Consider the following 19,307-nt stretch of genomic DNA (forward strand, 5'->3'; position numbering starts at 1 on the left):
CGTTTCCTCCGTTCTCAAGAAACATTGTGCGCCCACACTTGAGCCACAGCCAACAGACTTCTTGTAAAAGTCGAAGATTATAGAGATGCTGAACCACTTGTGGGGTCTGGCAAAGAAATTGGAGTCGGGGTTCTGATGCCGGAATTTTGGCTCGGAGTTTTGGCATGGAAGCTCGAGCGCCGGAGTTTAGCACTAGGTCGGATTCGAGCCCACTCCATGACGTACCGAACATAACGGCAATCACGTAGTGCAATTACACAGTTCGGACTTGCGTTTACTTGAAGCGAGTCAGGTAATACCGTGTCAGTCATAATCTTGGCTCCTCGTTGCATTGTTTAAAAACTCACGATTGCCCCAATCCGGCATTGGTTCGATAGCTGCGAGGGAATCCAGTGCGATTTGTACCTCGTTTATTCATAACACTTTATGAAGACTTCCTCAGCCCACGATGTTTTCAAACGATACTTGGAGAGCTGGTTCAAGAGGCGTCAGGCCTGCGCGTGTGGCGAATTGCTCGGGCTTCCATGGTAAGGCATTGTCAAGTTTGCGGCCCTGTCAGCTGTGTTAATAAGACGCATAGGCGATCCACCAAGAGAAATGTATAAGCAAGCGACGCTCGGAGATGTGGACTTCATCACTGGTGACTACCTGGCTGGTATGTATCACTCGTTTTCGCGGAAGCTTGTTCGATGCTAATTTGACCCAAGAGGTAAATATGGCCAACAATGCTGAAGCCTACGCACAAGGAATGCACAACGGCTACGAGGAGACAGCATTTGAAGGCTTGCTGCAAAGCATTAATGTCATTGCAGAGAAACAAATTAAAGTTGTCATCAACGGAGGGGCCCTAAATCCTGGGGGCCTTGCCGTGAAAGTGGCTGACTTGGTGAGCAATCATGAGTGATGGGTCTGTTCGTCTTCAACTGACCCCGTCCAAGGTTCATGAAACGGGCCATGACCTGAAAGTCGCCTACGTCTCAGGCGACAATGTGTTACCCAAGTTGGGAAAGCATATGCCTCAGGAAAGAGATAAGGCCTTAGCTCATCTCGATTCTGCTAACAAGCACGTCACATTGACATCTGAGTCCTTTATGTTCACCAGAAAAGACAGAGATCCAAGAGAAATTGTCTCAGCAAATGCCTACCTCGGCGCCCATGCTATATTTGAAGCTTTGCACAAGGGCGCCGACATAGTCATATGCGGCCGTGCTTCAGATGCAAGCCCCGTCATCGCTTGTGCGTGGTACTGGTGGTCCTGGAACAACACGAGCTACGACGAACTAGCAGGTGCTTTGATCGCCGGGCACTTGATCGAGTGTTCAGCTTATGTCACTGGGGGGAACTTCTCAGGTTTCGAAGACTTCGAACCCGAACGCTTCATCTGTCCCGGTTTCCCAATTGCAGAGATATCTCAGGACGGAACCTGCATCATTACAAAGCACCTAGGCACAGGTGGTATGGTGACCATCGACACCTGCAGGAGTCAGCTTTTGTACGAGCTCCAAGGTAATGCCTACCTTAACAGTGACGTCAAGGCGTATCTGGATGGTGTTGCGATGGAACAAGTCGGAGAAAACAGGTGTGTACCAATGAACCGTGAATATTTTCACAGAAATGTTGAACGGTTTGCAGGGTTCGTGTATCTGGGATTCGTGGTGCCCCTCCGCCTGACACCACAAAACTTGCAGTCTTGTACAAGGGTGGCTACGAGCTGCAGGCGTTATTCAACGCTACAGGTTATGCTTACGAAAGGAAGGCTGCCCTGTTTGAAAAGCAGATCAGAATCCTATTGGGAGACGATGTCTTGAAGGATTTTGATGTTTTAGAATTCCAACGGTATGAGATCCGCCAACAAACTTGACATTTCTCCGAAACTTTACATCCCTCTGACCAAAGTCTAACCCTAGAATCGGCACTCCTGCAACCAATCCGACGAATCAGAACAGCAACACTATTTACATCCGCATTTTCGCCCAATCAACCAATGCTGACGCACTCAATGCGATCAACCGCGCTGTGCGTGACATATCCTTGAGGCACTACTCTGGTCAGTATTTTGTCACATCGTAAGCATATTGAACAGTGTTGCTGAATGACAAACCCAGGGTTTCACGCCTCCTTAGACTTGCGTGCACTAGCTCCGCGTCCTTACCTTGCATATTATCCCGCGCTATGGCTCCAGCACGATATTGAGGAGCACTTCCATATCGTGAACCCGGATGGAACAATGGAATCATTTGATACGACACCACCGCCCAGGTTTGAGGATCTTGGGGTTCGCGAATCGTATGACACCGAAACGACTATCAAGATTCAAGGGCCCTTGCAAAGGATGCGCCTTGGTCAGATTGCCCATGGTCGCTCCGGAGACAAGGGAGCCAACTTGAACTTTGGGTTGTATGTTCATACACAGGCCCAATGGGATTGGCTGCGTTCGTACTTGTCTCGCGCCAAGGTACAGGAGATGATGGGGGATGATTGGCAGGCCAAATTTTCTATCGAGCGAGTTGAGTTCCCTTGCATCTTCGCCGTGCACTTTGTTGTGTACGGTATCCTTGGGCGTGGTGTCAGTAGCTCTAAGCGACTGGATGGATTTGGGAAAGGATTCATGGATTACTTCAGAGACAAGGAGGTAGAAGTTCCTCTCTCTATCTTGAAAGTTTAAATAATAAATATCCTAGCCGTCATTGCGGGCGGAATTCTAGCAGAATACTAGAGTCAGGGTGTAAATCTGACGTCATCATTGCACCCTCCGTCGTTGTCTTCGAGATGAAGAACGTATGAGTTCTGAATAGCGCGGAAACAGAGACTATCTTCGTACCTAATACTTTCAAACTCAGGCCAAGCGGCTATCGAAGCTTCAGTTGCAGCGTTCTTACCACCTAAAATTGATTGGTCCCCATTCCTTTGCCCGGGAATTGATGTAGCCGGGCTGATGTGGACAAGGAGAATTCTGGTTGCCCGTTTTGATTGTGTATTGTTAACCAGTCTTAGCAATTGAAATCGAAAGAACAATTGATAGTTAACTTTCTATCTTGTAATAATGCATCTGGTAAATGCTGTTCTAAGATAGCCTAAAATGTTTCCTGTTTTTGCATTGTGGCGTGACATTGGCAGCTGAAAGTCTAACCTGGTGTTGTGACTCTTTCCTTGTATGTACGTCATACCACAAATGTTTTCAGTCAGCATGTGACCCATCCCAGTTGAAATATTGATAGTTTTCAATACGCTGTTGCCCAGGGACGGCAACTGACAATTGCCAAGTCTGAGGGTAAGGATATCGAGGAAAAGCGCCAGCTTTACCTGGATTGGATTCAGACTCACGCCTGTGACTACCAGGCCATGATTCAGGCCCGACACAAAAGGCACTGTGTAACCCCAATCTTTGGTCATTATCCCAAGTAGCAGGTATCTTGGGTGTATTCTTGACACTTTCCAAAAGGTTGCGTACTAAAGCATCTGCATGTTTTCCAACTTGATAACGCGATTGGGGTTTTTTTGATAGAGCAGTTGAGTAAAATATTTCCCAAATGAATGCATCTGTTATCATTTTTCCACAGGGTGCTTAATTAGACAAATACTTGAAGCTTGGCGCCCGGCAAAACTGACCAATCGATGGCCTCGATCTTCGGCGGCACTAAGCTTCTTTATCGATGCGAGCTCTGGACCGGCGCACGTTGAATTAGCCGACAACGGTAACAAGGATGCGATGGCGAGTCGCTGGGCCCTGAGTTTGACCTTGATCAAGGTTCTATAAAATTCTCCAAGCTGTCTACAGCGTTTATTGGCTGGACGGACCGACGTGAGTGGTTTTCTGTTATCAATTGCTCAACGTTGAACTATCACTGAGGGGGTATCTTGCCAAGATTGATGGCCTTGGCGATCGCCAACCATCTCTCTTCAGTTGGCTTTGCGTTAATCGTTTATCAATTGGTCGGGACTTGCTTTTGGTGACAACACACCCGAGCTTTTCCATTGTTCCGGGCTGTTGACAGGTAACCGTGGTTTTGGTCAAAATATGTCTACCTGCTTATTGAACCTGTTTATAATCGCGTGTTGGAATCTTGATGTGCAACAAATTTAAATTTCTAATTCTCACATGCCAAATATGTATGTTTAAGCAATATTAGTTGTAATCCAGCCACCGGGATACGCTTTTACTTTGCAATTGACTACGATATTTACCAAAGGTAATGTAAACGTCCGCAATTGCGGAGTGGTAGCCATTGATTAATCTATAAAAGTGGAGGCAAAGTGAACCCGTATCATGTTCCAATCTGATATCTACGAAGCTGACGACACGGACTTAGGCGGCGATATGATTATGTACCAAAAACACCATGGGCTCACAATAATATGCCAAGACGAGAAACATTGCAATGATATTAAAGCTCGCTGTTAGCCAGGTCCTTGGTGTGTTATCCTCTTATTCAAAGGTAAACGATTATTCAGCTTGAACCACTATAACGACAATGGCTTGCAGAATTCTGCCATGGCTTTTGCTCTCTGCGGCTGGCTTGATTACAGTCAGCGCAGATGAGTTTGCGGATGCCGTTTTCGCAGCCATCGACACCCGAAACGATGGTCTCAGGGAGATCAACCGAGAAGTAAACTCCTATCCCTTGGCCGCAATGATGAAATTGGGTCGTAACTGTTGTCTACAGATTTGGGAGAATCCCGAGTTGGCGTTTGAGGAAGTACACGCGCATGAGGTCCTCACCACTTTTCTCGAGGAGCAGGGTTTCAACGTGACCCGAAGTGCCTACAACCTGAGCACGGCTTTCGTGGCCGAGTTCTCCAACGGCGAAGGCAGAGCTGTGTCCTTCAACGCCGAGTACGATGCCCTTCCTGGAATAGGACACTCGTGCGGCCACAACCTGATAGCCACTGCCAGTGTCTCCGCGGCCATCGGTGTCAAGGAGGCATTGCAAAATCAGGGCATCCAGGGCCGTGTAGTGTATGGATCCAAGCGCTCTCATCTACTCTCGTGGAGTTTGGCTTACGTGTTTTTAGTCTTCTCGGTACACCAGCGGAGGAAGGCGGTGGTGGGAAAGTCAAACTTCTTGAAGCTGGAGCATACGATGGTCTTAGTTGCAGTCTGATGGCTCACCCAGGAAATGCCAATTATGCGTCATACGCACCTTCGATGGCTGCATGGACTGCCAACGTTACATGGGAAGGCTGTGAGTTGGAACCGAACCTGAAAATCCCGAGTAACCTTACTTGAAGCTCACCACGTGCCGTTCGACAGACGCATCTCACGCCGCTGGATCCCCGTGGCTCGGACGTAATGCCATGGATGCCTTTGTCGCAGCGTATTCCATGTCCGGGCTTTACCGACAGCAGCTGCGACCGGAAGACAGAATCCACCATGTTGTCAGCAGTGGTGGCCAGCTGTCAAATGTAATTCCGGATCATGTCGAGAGTATTTTCGGAGTGAGAAGTAGCTATAGGTGAGTACTGGATAGTAGATTGGTGGCTTTTCCCTGTTATTTCCAACCAGACTAACCCACTGTACGTTTCCGTAGACCCCGCCGTGATGTTGTCATCGAGCAAGTCAAGTCTATTCTTTATGCTGCCACCAACGCAACGAACACTTCTGTTACTATCGAGGAGTGAGTCAAGATCTAACACTTATACGAAAAAGTAGACTGAATGTAGGCATTAGCACACTGGACTATTGGGATCAAAACCCTAGCATGGGATTAACTGGTGCTTATTACCGCTATCACATGGAATACTTTAATCCCTCGGAAGACACGCTCACGGCAAACTTTTCTGATCCCACCATCGAGTACGAAATCCAAAACGTTGTCCGAGGAGGTTCATCGGATCAGGTAAGCTTCTCTCCCTTACGCACTATGTCAATATTTTGGTAACACGGCACTAGGGCAATGTTTCCTGGAAGTTGCCCGCTATCCAAACAGGCTTCCCCGTTGGCGGAGAGTACCCGGTGCACAATGCGGGCTTCAGAGAAGTTGCAGGAACTGTCAGTCATCACGTATCCTTGGTCCAAACATATCTTCTATGACTAACTAAATGAAACAGGACTTCGCGCACGACCAGGCAGTCATTGCGGGGAAAACACTTGCCATGACCGCCCTTGACATCCTGAGGAATGAAACATTCGCCATATATGTGTATGGAGAGTGGAAGGCCATGATAGCAGAACTGGAATGAATGAATCTCTGGCGGCGAGGGGCTTGGTGAAATCTCAACATCCTTTTGACCGGTTTTGAGCTGAGCTTCACTAAAGGCCAGAAGAACGATCGAATGACTCTTGAGTTGCGTTACTTAAGATTCGCAGCAGTATTTGGTCTATTATAGACTTTTGGCTGCATCCAATCAAATATCATTTGCCTATTCTCAAATCATTCTCGACCCGCCCTAATCATATTATGACCCGCGGCTCACGCTTGAAGCATTTACCGTACTTGAAACAGCAGCGCGGTGAGTGTAGGTGAAGAAGGAAAAAAAAGGGGTTGTCGGAGATAGATCCACATACGTTGCTGTACACAGCACACCGTTTGACCCATGCAGGGGTGGGCCTAATATCCTGCCTATTTGCATTAAGTCGACGTGACCTCGCTTTAGATAGATGCGTATCTAGCTGGCCGAGCCGGTGGCCACATTGTTCCGACTCAAATCCGTCAATGGTCACACGCCCTGCTGCTGGCCGCCACCCTGTTGTCGCTGACAGGGGTCGCCAATGGGAGGGTTTGAATTCGCACAGCCCCTGGAGTTGCAACTGGGAGGGTCTGGATACATACCTTGACTTCATCAATCGGGATGCGGTACCGCCGCCACAAAGCCCACTGCTTGCCAAACGCGTTAGGTTCTATTTGGTGCTAATCGTGTGTGTACTTTTATTGTTTAACGTGTGGAGTTTGCTTGAGTCTCCTAGACAATCTAACGATATCTATCCTGTTATATCCTTATGCATTCATATTATAAGTTCCATACTAACAATACATCACCTTGTCTACTAGAAATACTTGAGATGGATTTCACGTTTCAAGTGGCATCACGACAGCGTCGACAGTAGTCCAGAATCACCACCAATAATGCTGACCTTTGCTATGTATGAAGAGATGCATCTTTTCATCTCGTGGGATAGCATTCATGGTGACTGACGCACAAGATGATACCTTTATCCCGCGAACAAAACAGAAGATACACTCGTGTTGCCAAGATTAATATCGCCGTTGGACCTCATCCTCAATCATTGGCAGGGGACTCGCAACGGAATACATTCCGAGTGGCAAGGGTATTAATGCAGGAAACAAAGAGAAGGTCGGTTGGATTTAAAATGTATTGACCACTCTGCTGCCATGTACACCCGCATCAACGAGCTTACAACTCGCTCCAGTCTTTTTTCCCGGGGCGCGTTGGTGGCTACCAAGAACTCAATCAACCTTTGGGCCTAGCCGCCGCAGAATAATTTCCTAAGAGATGCCGCAGCCTTCAACGCGCATCTAGCTGATCCTGTTGTAATGCGGCTCATGAGACGAGCCTCATCTCTGCCAAATAATATGTTACTGAGCGATGTGGAGCTGAACTGGGAAGGGACTTGCCTCTGGTTTATACTTAATCAAAGACATAATATTATGATGAACAACTCGTAATACATCCAACGACGAACAATGTTTTTAGTTTATCACCGACAGTGACTATCGATCTTGGCAGCTCGTTCCTCTAAAGTTACTTTCTATAGATGCGCTGTAACATCATGAGAAAAGCAAAGATTTATTGGAACGAAATTCCAATCTAAAAAAACTTGAAAGAGTCTTGTATAAGAGCCTTATGTGACAAATTTGGCTACTAATAATTATTGGTTAGGTTTAGTAAATACTCTGACAGCCGAGGAATGTCATTTCACGGATTTGCAAAATCTAGACGTAATTATATAACTCATTGATCTCATCTTTACAATCACAAAAGTGTAAGATCAATCAACGATCTCCAGCAGGGGGTGCTAACGGTTTTTAGTCAAATATTGTAGCTTTAGGCGGATTCATCAGCTCATCTAGGAGGCTGGGAATCAAGCGAGTCATGAGCCAATTGAACCGGCATTTTTGTCGCCGATTCGGGCTTTGGAAATGAAACTTACCGCTGGTCTAATACTTAGACCATTAGACTTACAGTACAAGTCGGCCCACACGAAGTCATCCTAAGCGAAGCCGGTACCGGCGAAGTCGGCTCGCGACATGATAGCCAAATCAAGGAAGGCATCTCGGAAAAGGGGTTTCTCCATGGCTTATATCAGCTGGTAATTGGCGATTAACCGCTGGCAACGAACCGATAAGGCCCTTATCCCTTATCCTACATTAAATAGACAGGCTAGGTAGTACACCACCTGGCTCGGTCGTAACATCTAATGCAGTCTTAGATATCTGTGACTGCTGTATTAATTAAAGTTTAGGCTGAAATATGGAGTGTTTTCGTTCCAAGATTAGAGTTTAGTACGGCGGTCAACCACATCAGTCATCGGAGCAACTTTGACCGTGTCAGTTGTCTAAACCCAGCTAAAATGAAGGTTCACGCTAGTGCTGGAGCTGTTCATTCCCCAGATGCAAAGAAAATTAGGATACCCGGTGGATTAATAGCCTAATGACTAAAGCGTCGTGTGACGTCGTGTGTTACTGATGGGTACATATTGAGAAAATGTGATGACAAACGCCCCGACAGATCAGCGGTCATGGCGAACAGTTTCCTCCGTCATGTTATTACGTCTGCTAGACGTTTACTAACAGATTGAACCCGGAAAATACAGCATACCGGGATTTCAGTTTCTCTAAGTTTTGTTGGGATTTTCAGGGCTCTATTGAAAAAAAAGATGATTAGTCAACAGAACGGTCCTCAAACCATAAAAGACAAGGTATAAAACCTCCAAGTAAGAACAACACTGCATCGGTTTTCTTTGCTTCATAATCAGTACATTCTCTGTTCTTTTATATCTTACTATCACAAAATAAAAAAAAACGACAAAACCCACTCCCATGACCAAAGGTGTGAAATTCTGTCGATACACCAAGATGTATTCCCTAACCGTCTACAAAGGCAGCCCAGATGGCTCCATAAAAAAAGACGTCATTAAGAAACCGGAGCTTACGGGCAATCATGTCTTGGTCAAGGTCACTGCTTCTGGTCTTTGCGGCACCGATGTCCACTACCGCGCCCAAGACATGGTCCTAGGGCACGAAGGCATCGGTATCGTGGAAGCCACTGGTCCTGGAGTCAGTCAGTTGAAGAAGGGCGATCGTGTGGGCTGGGGCTATGAGCACGACAGCTGTGGCCTCTGCGAGCTCTGCCAATCTGGGCGTGAGACCTTCTGCCCAAGCCGTAGCATGTACGGTTTCGCCGACCACGACCAGGGCTCCTTTGCGTCTGGCGCCGTCTGGAAAGAGCCTTTTCTCTTCAAGATCCCCGATGGTCTCACCGACGAGGAGGCTGCACCGTTGATGTGTGCCGGAGCAACAGTTTTCAGCGCCCTCACCATGCTTAACGAGGCGTGTGTGGCCCGTGTGGGCATCATTGGAATCGGCGGCCTTGGTCATCTTGCAATCCAGTTCGCGGCCAAGTTGGGTTGCGATGTTGCTGTCTTCAGTGGTACCGACTCAAAGAAAAATGAAGCCATGAAACTTGGCGCCAGAAGCTTTTACGCCACCAAGGACAAGAAAGCTCTCGATATTGGTAGTAAGAAACTCGACATCTTGCTTGTCACATCAAGCATGCCGCCGGATTGGAACCTGTACATCCCGATTTTAAGCCCAGGCGCAACTATATTCCCCCTCACTATTGCCATGGGTGACTTCAGTATTCCCTACCAGGCTCTTATCTCGATGGGCCTCCGTGTTCAAGGCGCCATGGTCGCGTCTCGTGTCGTACAGAAGCAAATGCTTGATTTCGCTGCACGCAACACCGTCAAGCCCGTGGTTGAGACATTTCCCATGTCCCGAGAAGGCATTACTGAGGCCTTTAAAAAGCTTGCTAATGGGGAAATGCGGTATAGGGGAGTTTTAGTTCCTAGAAAATAATGCCCTCCATTAGAAAAGGATATATTTTCGCTAGCAAGACTTATTCTACCTACACTCCCCCTCTATCCGCCTCTTGTGATTAGTGTTACAACCTAATAAGTTTCTAAGTATAACACCCTACCTAGCAAATCACTAGATTGCACTAAAGGGTAATTAGGACTTACATATAGGATGACCTTAAGAAGGCTTGAGATTAGACTCCTATAGCTCTTTAGCAATCAACTTGTGATTTATTCTTATATAACTCTTAATATCCTTTATTAGTGATATCTTGAACCCTACTGTTGGATATCTAACTGTAATAGATCACATCTGTAATACCTACAAACCAACCCTAACTAGGCCCACTACAGAATCCACAGTGCCGACAGTCTGATAGCCAGTGCGGCATGGCCCTGATCAGGCCAGCAGCAGGGTGGAGATTTATAGTTTTCCCTTCTATTCCTCATCTAAGAATACTTGTAGTAGTCGCTATAGCTAGTTGCAAATACACTCGCCTTGGACCGTTCCAGCAACTCACTTAACTGTTGTAATGAATAAAAAGGGCTACAGCCAGCCAATCAGCGTCCAAACAAAACCGACATCGATTGGACAACCTTTCTGCAATGCATCCACTACAAGTACTCGAGTCATGAAAAAGTGATGCTGTGCGATAACCTATTGGACGGGACTTGACGGTCGAGACAATGGAGTCATGTCTCGATGATAAGGGATCTTCTGCCAGAAAAAAATTATCTTGTAGAATTGACGACTCTGCCTACGCTAAAGAACAGAGTGAGAGCCTGATGACGGCCTCGTCTCCGCTCTTGCGGGGTAGCCATTTTTATCGACTTAAACGGCACGGTGCTAAAGCAAAAGAGGTAAACGCCCCAGTGAAGAATGGCCTGGGAAATTCCGTTATCTCTCCCTAAAGTCCAACGGCCGGATGGGGCATGCAGACCTACCCCGCCTTGGCCTAATTCGATACGATACGCCAGATACGCCAGATACGCCGTGCGGAAACGTGCGGCACGCCGTGAACCCACGATAACAACGCCATCTGATCCTCTAAGCTGGCCATCTAAATATGGATGTCTTAAATACCAGCTCTTCATCATAACCGCTTGACTCTAGATCCTTAGTCCTACATCTTGTCGAATTCACCAAAACTTAAATTCACCAAAATTTCGCGCCGAAATGGCCAGTGCCGAGACCCTATCAAAACCTGCCCCTGTAAACAAACCCGCGGCTGAAACGGCAGAAGCAGCTCCTGTTATCAGCGCTGTCCTTCATCGCTCATTGAAGAATTCACCGCCAAAAGTCGTCTCGGCAAATGGCAAACATTTGACTTTTTCCGATGGCCGAACTATCCTTGACACAACATGCGGTGCAGGCGTGGCATGCCTGGGCTCGAACAATGAACGAGTAAAACGAGCGATGGTCGAGCAAATCGACAAGTTTTCTTACTGTAATTCCATGTTCTTTGGTCATGAGGTTGGAGAGCAGTTGGCAACTGAGCTGGTTCAGGGCACTGGGGGCGCCATGTCGAAAGCCTACTTCATGTGTTCCGGTAAGATACGGGAGTTGTCTTTGCTGTTCGAAGGAAACCTGCTAAAAATTGGCCACAGGATCTGAGGCTATGGAGTCTGCCATGAAAATGGCGCGGCAGTACTACATGGAACTATCTCCTCCACAGCCCAAACGCGTCAACTTCATTGCCAGGGAAGGCTCGTATCACGGCACGACACTGGGTTCGCTCTCAATGGGCGGCCATGTAGCTAGACGGAGCCTCTTTTTGGATCTTCTGCTGCCAAACATCGCTAGAGTCTCGGCTTGTAACCCATACCGTGGAATGACGAAGGGTCAGACCACCGAAGAGTACGTTACGCAACTGGCGGATGAGCTGGACCGCAAGTTTCAAGAGTTAGGACCCGACACAGTGTGCGCATTTGTTGCTGAGCCCGTCGTTGGCGCAGTAAGTCCTAAGATAATAGAATGGCCGAGAGTGTTTGTGCTAACTACGAAGTGCAGACTTTGGGATGTGTACCAGCTGTTCCTGGGTACTTCAAAGCCATGAAAACGGTTTGCGACAAATACGGCGCCCTTCTCATTTTAGATGGTTAGAATTTGGCTAGATACAGACCCCCCCTTCATTCAATCAAGCCACTAACATGTTTACAGAGGTTATGTCTGGCATGGGTCGCTCGGGTGCATTGCATGCATGGCAGGATGAAGATGTTATTCCAGATATACAGACTATCGCGAAAGGACTCGGAGGCGGTTACGCGCCAATGGCTGGTATGTTAATCAACCACCGTGTAGCAGATATTCTCAAAGGTGGTACCGGGTATGTTTCCACCATACTTTGAGCACATAACAATACCGCTAACAGAATTGGAGATCATTCTCTCATGGACACACCTATCAAGGCCACCCAGTTGGGTGCGCTGCGGCACTAGAAGTGCAGCGTATCATTCGAGAAGAGGAGCTTGTTTCAAATGTTCGAAAGCAGGGAGTTTTGCTTGAAAAGCTGTTGCGCAAGCATTTAAGCGACCATCCATATGTCGGTAACATCAGAGGAAAGGGCCTCTTCTGGGGAGTAAGTTGAGAAACTCCTTTGCAGATATGTATGGTTTGGTTAACCCGCGGCTATAGATTGAGTTTGTTCAGAACAAAAAAACTAAAGAGCCATTCCCACGGTCAGCAGATGTCGCTAACAGAATGCACCTCATGGGATTCAAGGAGTTCGGAATAAGTCTCTATCCCGGAACTGGGACAAAAGACGGGATTCTAGGCGATCACGTTCTTCTTGCGCCTGCTTACACAAGCACTAGCGACGAGATTGAATACATTGCTATAAAAACCAGAGATGCCGTCCGTCGAACTTTTGATGAGCTTGGCGCTAGCAATCCCGGCTTGTTCTGAATCAAATCGACGAAAAAAGGCTCATGACTAAGTTGTTCTCATGTTGCGATAGTAAAGGGGTATTATAATTACCCTAAAAATAACCAAGGACGTATCTGTCTTTGATGTTAAATTTAGCAATCATTTCAAGAATCAAGATTGAATACATCAACTTATTAAGCTTCATCACTTCAGCGATAGTCCTCTGGTCTTTGGTTTTTGACCTCTCTGCTTTCTTCTCAGCAGCTAATTTCGTCTTCTTCGGGGGAACACATATTCCATACCCCTTGAACAAATGTGTGTCGGGGTTTTCAGTTCCCCTCTCCGCGGAGCTTCTGGGTTTGGGAGTCCTGTTTGGATGCAATGCTTGCAGACAGCCAGTTGCCAGATAAAATCTCGATGTCGTACCCAAAACCCCGTACCCAAGATGGCGTGTCTCGGACACGCTGTTACCACACGTAACCTGGGAAACAGCGCCAGAGGTACTGATGCTTCATTTCTCAATGCGGTTGTGGTGTTGCTACTCACCGGCCGGGAGCTAACGATTCCAAAGAGGTCACTGCATCGGCTGTGGATGAGGGCACCTCAGCGCCGTTCACGGTGGCCGCCATCGAATCCGTTCTTTCTGATTCACGCACCCAGACATAGCGCGGTCGCGGAAGGACGTGGCCATGGAGCGCGTCGGTGTTCATCCAATAAGTGAGGATCATAAAGCCTAAACTATTATAAGGTTACTTCCGCGAGAAAGGTAGGTTACAGGGTCAAGTCCGTTCTAATTACCCACCAAAATACCCGCGATGCCTCAGCTTCAAGAAAATGTACTACCCTAAATCTACAGCCATAAATCCCTTCAATCAATGAAAATCTAAATAGATTGACGTTTATGTAATCCAAACACGACGTTGATTGACGTTGAGTTGACGTTGACCGTCAATCCACTCAATACATTGAAATACGTTCAGTCAAAAACCATTGGCTCTCGATCATGCTTTTGCTGACAGCGAAATTGTAAAACAATATGAAGACCTTGCTCATTTTCTTGTTGATGCTTCTGAGCTTGTCGATCTCTTGAAGACCATGGAATGCCCATTCCTTGCGGTTACGGTGTGACCTCTGCGCTAGCCGGACAACTCGCTCTTCTCACCCACCCGCACCCCCGCCAGGGCACCCGCTCTACCTAGCCTACCATGCCTTGACTCTGTGACCTATTCAAATCATGAAGTTATACTTAAACCTGAACTCTAAACTTATTCAGAACTACAAAGTGACATCTAACCAACTAAACGCAGTTCTGGAAGGAACTGTTCTAAAAGCGATATCTAGTGGTATTTTTTAGTAACCATCCTGCTGTCTAAGTTTCCCAGAAACCACAGCTGTCAGCTACCGTGGGGGCGCTTCTGTAAAGTGGAGTTTGTTCATGCAGTATCGCTAAGAACATGCTTCGTCGCTTGCTCCAAGTCGCCTTTGGTCAAACCTAGCTTTTATCCCATAGCCCATTTTGCCTGGAATCGACCAAGCCTTGTTTACCCAGGAACCAACCCTAGTCAGATCTCTAATGACATTGAAAATACTAGTTTCAAGTCTTTTCCAGCATACGGCGATAATCTACTCCAATGTAATGTACTTATAGTTCACTGCCCAGGTTCAAGTTTCTCAAGGACGCCGAGAAAACCTCTATAGCTACAGGTAAATTATGAGATGAAGACGTATTGGTTCGCAGTATCATAGGCGTAGTCAAGCATCTTGACAAGGACGAGAGCAACCGTTAATAGGGTGGTTTCAGGACATCTGCAATACCATCGTCAATAAGAGTAGCAGTCTTGGTAGTCAGGTCAAAGCCATGACATCAATACTTCATCGACGATTCAAAAGGAGCGCCATGAACAACAGCAATCCAAGGCATCCGGGGCTCGTAAGCCTGAATAAAGTCCACTGTTGCAGTCTTGACTAGCATGAAGTATCCCACCGGGTGCGGACTGACCTCATTTTTGCCAAGGGCAGGGTAGAGCCAATAATATTCAGTTTTTGAAAATGCCTAGAAATATTCGCCCAATTAAATGCTTACATATTGAAGATTTTTTGGGGTAAAACTGGGTATTATTGGTCTTGGCAAAACTGAGGTCAGTCCGCACCCGGTGGGATAGGTTGATCTCAAGATTTCAGGGTTTCGTATGTATACGGTAGGGCACACTCGGCGGGGAAAAGCCTATTGACCCCGGTAGCTAGGGTGGCATCGATAAAGATCTGGTGGACACCAGCTGCAATAGGGGTGACCATGCTGATAACCACATCCTGCCCTTTCGTGGCCGTGGTGATAGACTTGCTATCTGCATAATCCGCTCGAATGACTGGCACGCCATCCGGGAAGGTTGAAGTTGAACCTTGTTTTGAAATTAGCTCAGAGAATGACAAGCAATCCCGGACACCAATGTCTTCCCTGGTCACTTATTGCGCTGCCGAGACTGAGACTGAGAAGTCTGGCTAAATAGTATTATATTCGTAGTACTACCGCCAATTTCCAAGATACTTTGATCCCTGCTACTCCAGAGCCGTCCGTAGTAAGGCTTCATGCTTGTTAACCTAGTCACAATGTTTTACACTCATTATTAAGGAATTAGCAGTGCAACGACGGCATATCAAATGCCTACCCAATCTCCGGCCTGCTTCAAATACCCATGTCATTTTGTTCTTGCTTACAACGACTAAGAAACTCTAATCTGATACATAATATGATACCTACCTGATAGACGGATGCAAGTTGCTGCTTGGGCCGTTATTTGACCATGGCAGGGGACGAGCCGTAGCACGGCTAGGCGTCTTACACCTCAAGTTCGTCTCATCACCGAAGTGGCTAATCTGGATAATCATTACACTTTACTACGGTAACTATATAGCATCACAAACCTCCCGTTCTCTGACTTACCCCCGCTTATCAAAACTCCCACCCAATACGTCAGTCTTCTACTTTTCCTAGTGCACCGATGCGTTCACTTTGTCTTTACTTTCTGGCATGGCTTGCCACAGGTACCGCCGGACAGCGGATGCCATCAGCGCTCCAAGGGTTTAACTCTGGCGCAACGAAGGACAACACAACCCCTAAGGTTGAGTCCGATTTCCGAGCTGAGTTCACTGTAGCCACTGGCCTCCGAGGCTCTCCAGGGCTCTTCAACAGCGTGCGACTCTACACAATGATTCAGGCTGGTACGACGAACGATCCGATTTCGGCATTCCCTGCAGCTCTGGCGACAAATACTACAATGTTGCTAGGTATCTGGTGTTCCGGCATAGAGACGATTGAAAATGAACTCACTGCGATGCACAATGCGATTGAGAGGTATGGTCAGCGATTTGCAGACCTTGTCGTCGGTATTTCAGTCGGTAGCGAGGACCTCTACCGCAGCTCGGAATCTGGCATCAAGAACATGGCCGGGCTTGGTCAAGGTCCGGACACCATGGTGCGGTTTGTCCGCGAGCTGCGAGCTGCCATCAATGGTACAATTCTCAGCGGCAAGCCTGTAGGCCATGTGGATACCTGGAGTGCGCTAGCAAACGAGAGCAACAGCCGCGTTATCGACGAGATCGACTGGCTTGGCACCGACCTTTACCCATACTACGAATCGGACAAGGGAAACACCTTCAGTAACTCAACGACCATCTTCAACTACATCTATGACGTGTCTCTCAACGCAACCAAGGGAAAACCGCTCTGGGTGACAGAAACAGGTTACCCTGCGTCTGGCCCGACATTCGGGCAGGCGGTTGCCAGCGAACCGAACGCGGCGCAGTACTGGCAAGATGTCGGGTGCAACAAACTTTTTGGACGCGTAAACACTTGGTGGTATACTTTGAGGGACTCCAATCCGGCAAACGTAGAGAAGTTTGCTATCACGGAGGATTTGAGTACGACAGCAAGGTTCAATCTTACTTGTGCACCTGGCAGTGGAGCTCCTGTCGCCGTCAACCTCGTGTCTGGGACGTCTAAAATCTATCGAACTTGGTTGGTATGGGTCGGTTTGGCATTTTCTTCGAGCTTTGTAGCTATACTGTAGAAAGTTCGCTTTTATCTGGATGGCATGATTCAGGCATCTTTTTATAGTGTAAAACGAACCACACCTGTGATGTTTATTATTTGACCAGCAATCTGATTAATGCTGTCGTAAAAAGATTCTCACGACAAAGCCCATACCATCATCCTAGATCTGATGGTCAATTTATTGGACGAGACTAAAGTAGCACAAGTGAAATAGTGTTACTACCTACTTTCACGTGTATTGCCCTTTGTCGTACTACAGCTTGTTGCCTGGCCGCCTGCAGCTTGTAAACATCCACCTGCATGATGTCCCCTCAACATCTTGTTCAAAAAGAATGTTCTGAACATGACATTTCAACTTGTCAGACCTTCCCTAGCGCATTCACTGCAGGAGTTGTCACGTAGAGCACATCGCTCATTACCACTAGGCGAAGGCTATCAGACTGAGGGTCGGATGCTGGGCTACTGGCTACGCGCAAACCGATGGACTTGTAAGGCGAATTACCAGGGAAATCCCGGCCTAAAACTTGATACCGGTATTTCCGGCTCACCCGCGATTCTACGTTCAAATGCCCGTCACCGCCCAGTAACCCCCTTTGCTATTTAGACAAGCAAAACGCACAGCCACTCAGACTGACTCCTGTCACCCAACAAAAATACAGGCAGGAGCATGGCCAGGAAAATACCGACAACATATAACACTAGGCTTTATTTGCCTATCCTATCTATTTAAGTAACAAACCGTCGGGGCCAGTCAATGCTAACAACCCATTAAGCAATGATTGTCTTACTTTTCTCGTGGTACATAATCCAGTAATACGACGAACCTGATGTGCAAAACGTCCGGCAGTGCCTGGGCGCATCCCCTGACACCAGGCTAAATAGCAATATGCGTCCGCCTGTTGGCATTATAGTGTGTATTGGAACAGAGTCTCTTGGCAATGTTAAGCAAGAGCAAACGACATGGGTGTTTGAAGCAGGGCAGACATTGATTAGCCATGTAATATCCATGCAGTCGGCGCACTGCCGGCTCCCTGATACTGAGCGTGAAACTTAACACCCTGTTATGACTAGCCGGAAACCCTGCGATCACTCTAGCCTAACAGGAAGCAAGATATCTCAGGAGTTGGCGGCAAAAGTCAGACTTCTCACGTTCGGCAGCGCGATCAACGACCAGGGAAGCCGTCGCTGTCCGGGATTGCTTGTCATTCACTGAGCTAATTTCAAACACTGAGATTCTTAGGGTAGACTTTTCAAAGTTTAATTTTCCCCAGGTGAATGTGATTACTGATCGCCTAAAACGGGTTTCCAGCGGTAGAATGAGGATCGCGTTTCTTATGCCCCTATACTGTTAGTGTATTGATGATGAACGCACTCGTTTTCCAATGATCATGACCCTTTTGAAGGCCAGGCAAGGGTAACGTATCCTTAGGCATCACAACAGTTGCTTCGTCTAGAGTCTCGATAGGCTAGTTCAGTGTTAAAGTCATTTCATCAGTTGACGCAAGAAGTAATTTCTGAGCCGAGTCTCCCATGACCTATTTTAACTCTGCATATTAATCAGTACAGAAGGGGACTTGACCGTTGATGGGGCTACGTCCGATTCAATATCTTCTGCTTCGCCAGTCTGGGTGTGGAATTCTAATAAGCGGGGTGTGGCATGGATAGCCACAAGCAAATTTGGAGGACGAAAGAAAGTCCGTCGCACTGTAGAGCATGCAACTCCTGCTTAAGGCTCTTCACGTCACGACGTCACGTACCCTCGAGAGCTCTGCGGCAGGATTTCGTCCTGGTCATCATGGCTTTTAAAACAAACAAAAAGTTATCGCAAGCTGAACAACTTCAAGATTCCTTGTATTCCGACTGACATAGTAGGATGCTGTGCTACGTAATCACACAATACAGAATAGGAGATTATTAGTAAAGTTTCTGATTGGGAAAGCTTTCAGCCTGTCACAGTTATATATCCAGCAACTCCCTACTGTGTGGTATTGCTTGTTATGACTCGCATGCAGTTGGCCTGCCGCATCCCTATATTGTTCAGCGTCAAGCGATGGTGAGTGACATTGATAAATAAGACGAACCAGTGGGCTAAGGCAATACTTCAAAATGCTGGTCACATCTAGAATCCAGAGTAATGAGACTGACTCTTACACATCTAGTGGAAATAACCGAGCCAGAAACAGCACAGGCATTAAGGTACTTGAGATGCCCTGCGGGTTGATGACAGTAGATGAGATAACGCTGAGTTGACAGAGATGCTGATCTGTGTAAAGCATACAACCTCCTGTGGCATCAAATAGTTAGGGCATTCTGAGAATTAGATCAATTCTTAGACGGATGGAATTATCTGTTAT

General features: G+C 47.2%; 4 protein-coding genes across 4 annotated transcripts; all 4 read left to right on the top strand.

The window, feature by feature from the left end:
• Positions 1 to 597: 597 nt before the first annotated feature.
• EsH8_I_001623 (uncharacterized protein) lies at positions 598 to 6,180 on the top strand (the record flags this gene model as incomplete). Its single annotated transcript, XM_083269036.1, has 13 exons — positions 598 to 655; positions 708 to 886; positions 939 to 1,579; positions 1,633 to 1,836; positions 1,908 to 2,047; positions 2,106 to 2,566; positions 4,665 to 4,957; positions 5,014 to 5,183; positions 5,252 to 5,453; positions 5,529 to 5,615; positions 5,669 to 5,837; positions 5,891 to 5,989; positions 6,049 to 6,180. 13 exons carry the CDS (start codon positions 598 to 600, stop codon positions 6,178 to 6,180), a joined length of 2,835 nt encoding a protein of 944 aa, XP_083119474.1.
• Positions 6,181 to 9,035: 2,855 nt separating this feature from the next.
• EsH8_I_001624 (NAD(P)-dependent alcohol dehydrogenase) lies at positions 9,036 to 10,037 on the top strand (the record flags this gene model as incomplete). The annotated part of the gene is made up of 1 exon (XM_083269037.1): positions 9,036 to 10,037. The coding sequence occupies one exon, from the start codon at positions 9,036 to 9,038 to the stop codon at positions 10,035 to 10,037; it is 1,002 nt and encodes a 333-aa protein (XP_083119475.1).
• Positions 10,038 to 11,213: 1,176 nt separating this feature from the next.
• EsH8_I_001625 (uncharacterized protein) lies at positions 11,214 to 12,941 on the top strand (the record flags this gene model as incomplete). The annotated part of the gene is made up of 6 exons (XM_083269038.1): positions 11,214 to 11,586; positions 11,645 to 11,991; positions 12,048 to 12,135; positions 12,198 to 12,363; positions 12,417 to 12,615; positions 12,672 to 12,941. 6 exons carry the CDS (start codon positions 11,214 to 11,216, stop codon positions 12,939 to 12,941), a joined length of 1,443 nt encoding a protein of 480 aa, XP_083119476.1.
• A 3,293-nt stretch (positions 12,942 to 16,234) lies between these two features.
• Positions 16,235 to 17,327, top strand: EsH8_I_001626 (uncharacterized protein; the record flags this gene model as incomplete). Its single annotated transcript, XM_083269039.1, has 2 exons — positions 16,235 to 16,820; positions 17,317 to 17,327. 2 exons carry the CDS (start codon positions 16,235 to 16,237, stop codon positions 17,325 to 17,327), a joined length of 597 nt encoding a protein of 198 aa, XP_083119477.1.
• Between the last annotated feature and the right edge of the window lie 1,980 nt (positions 17,328 to 19,307).

This window comes from Colletotrichum jinshuiense, chromosome 1 (genome assembly GCF_051148585.1).
Source record: "Colletotrichum jinshuiense chromosome 1, complete sequence".
Taxonomy (NCBI): Eukaryota; Fungi; Ascomycota; class Sordariomycetes; order Glomerellales; family Glomerellaceae; genus Colletotrichum; species Colletotrichum jinshuiense.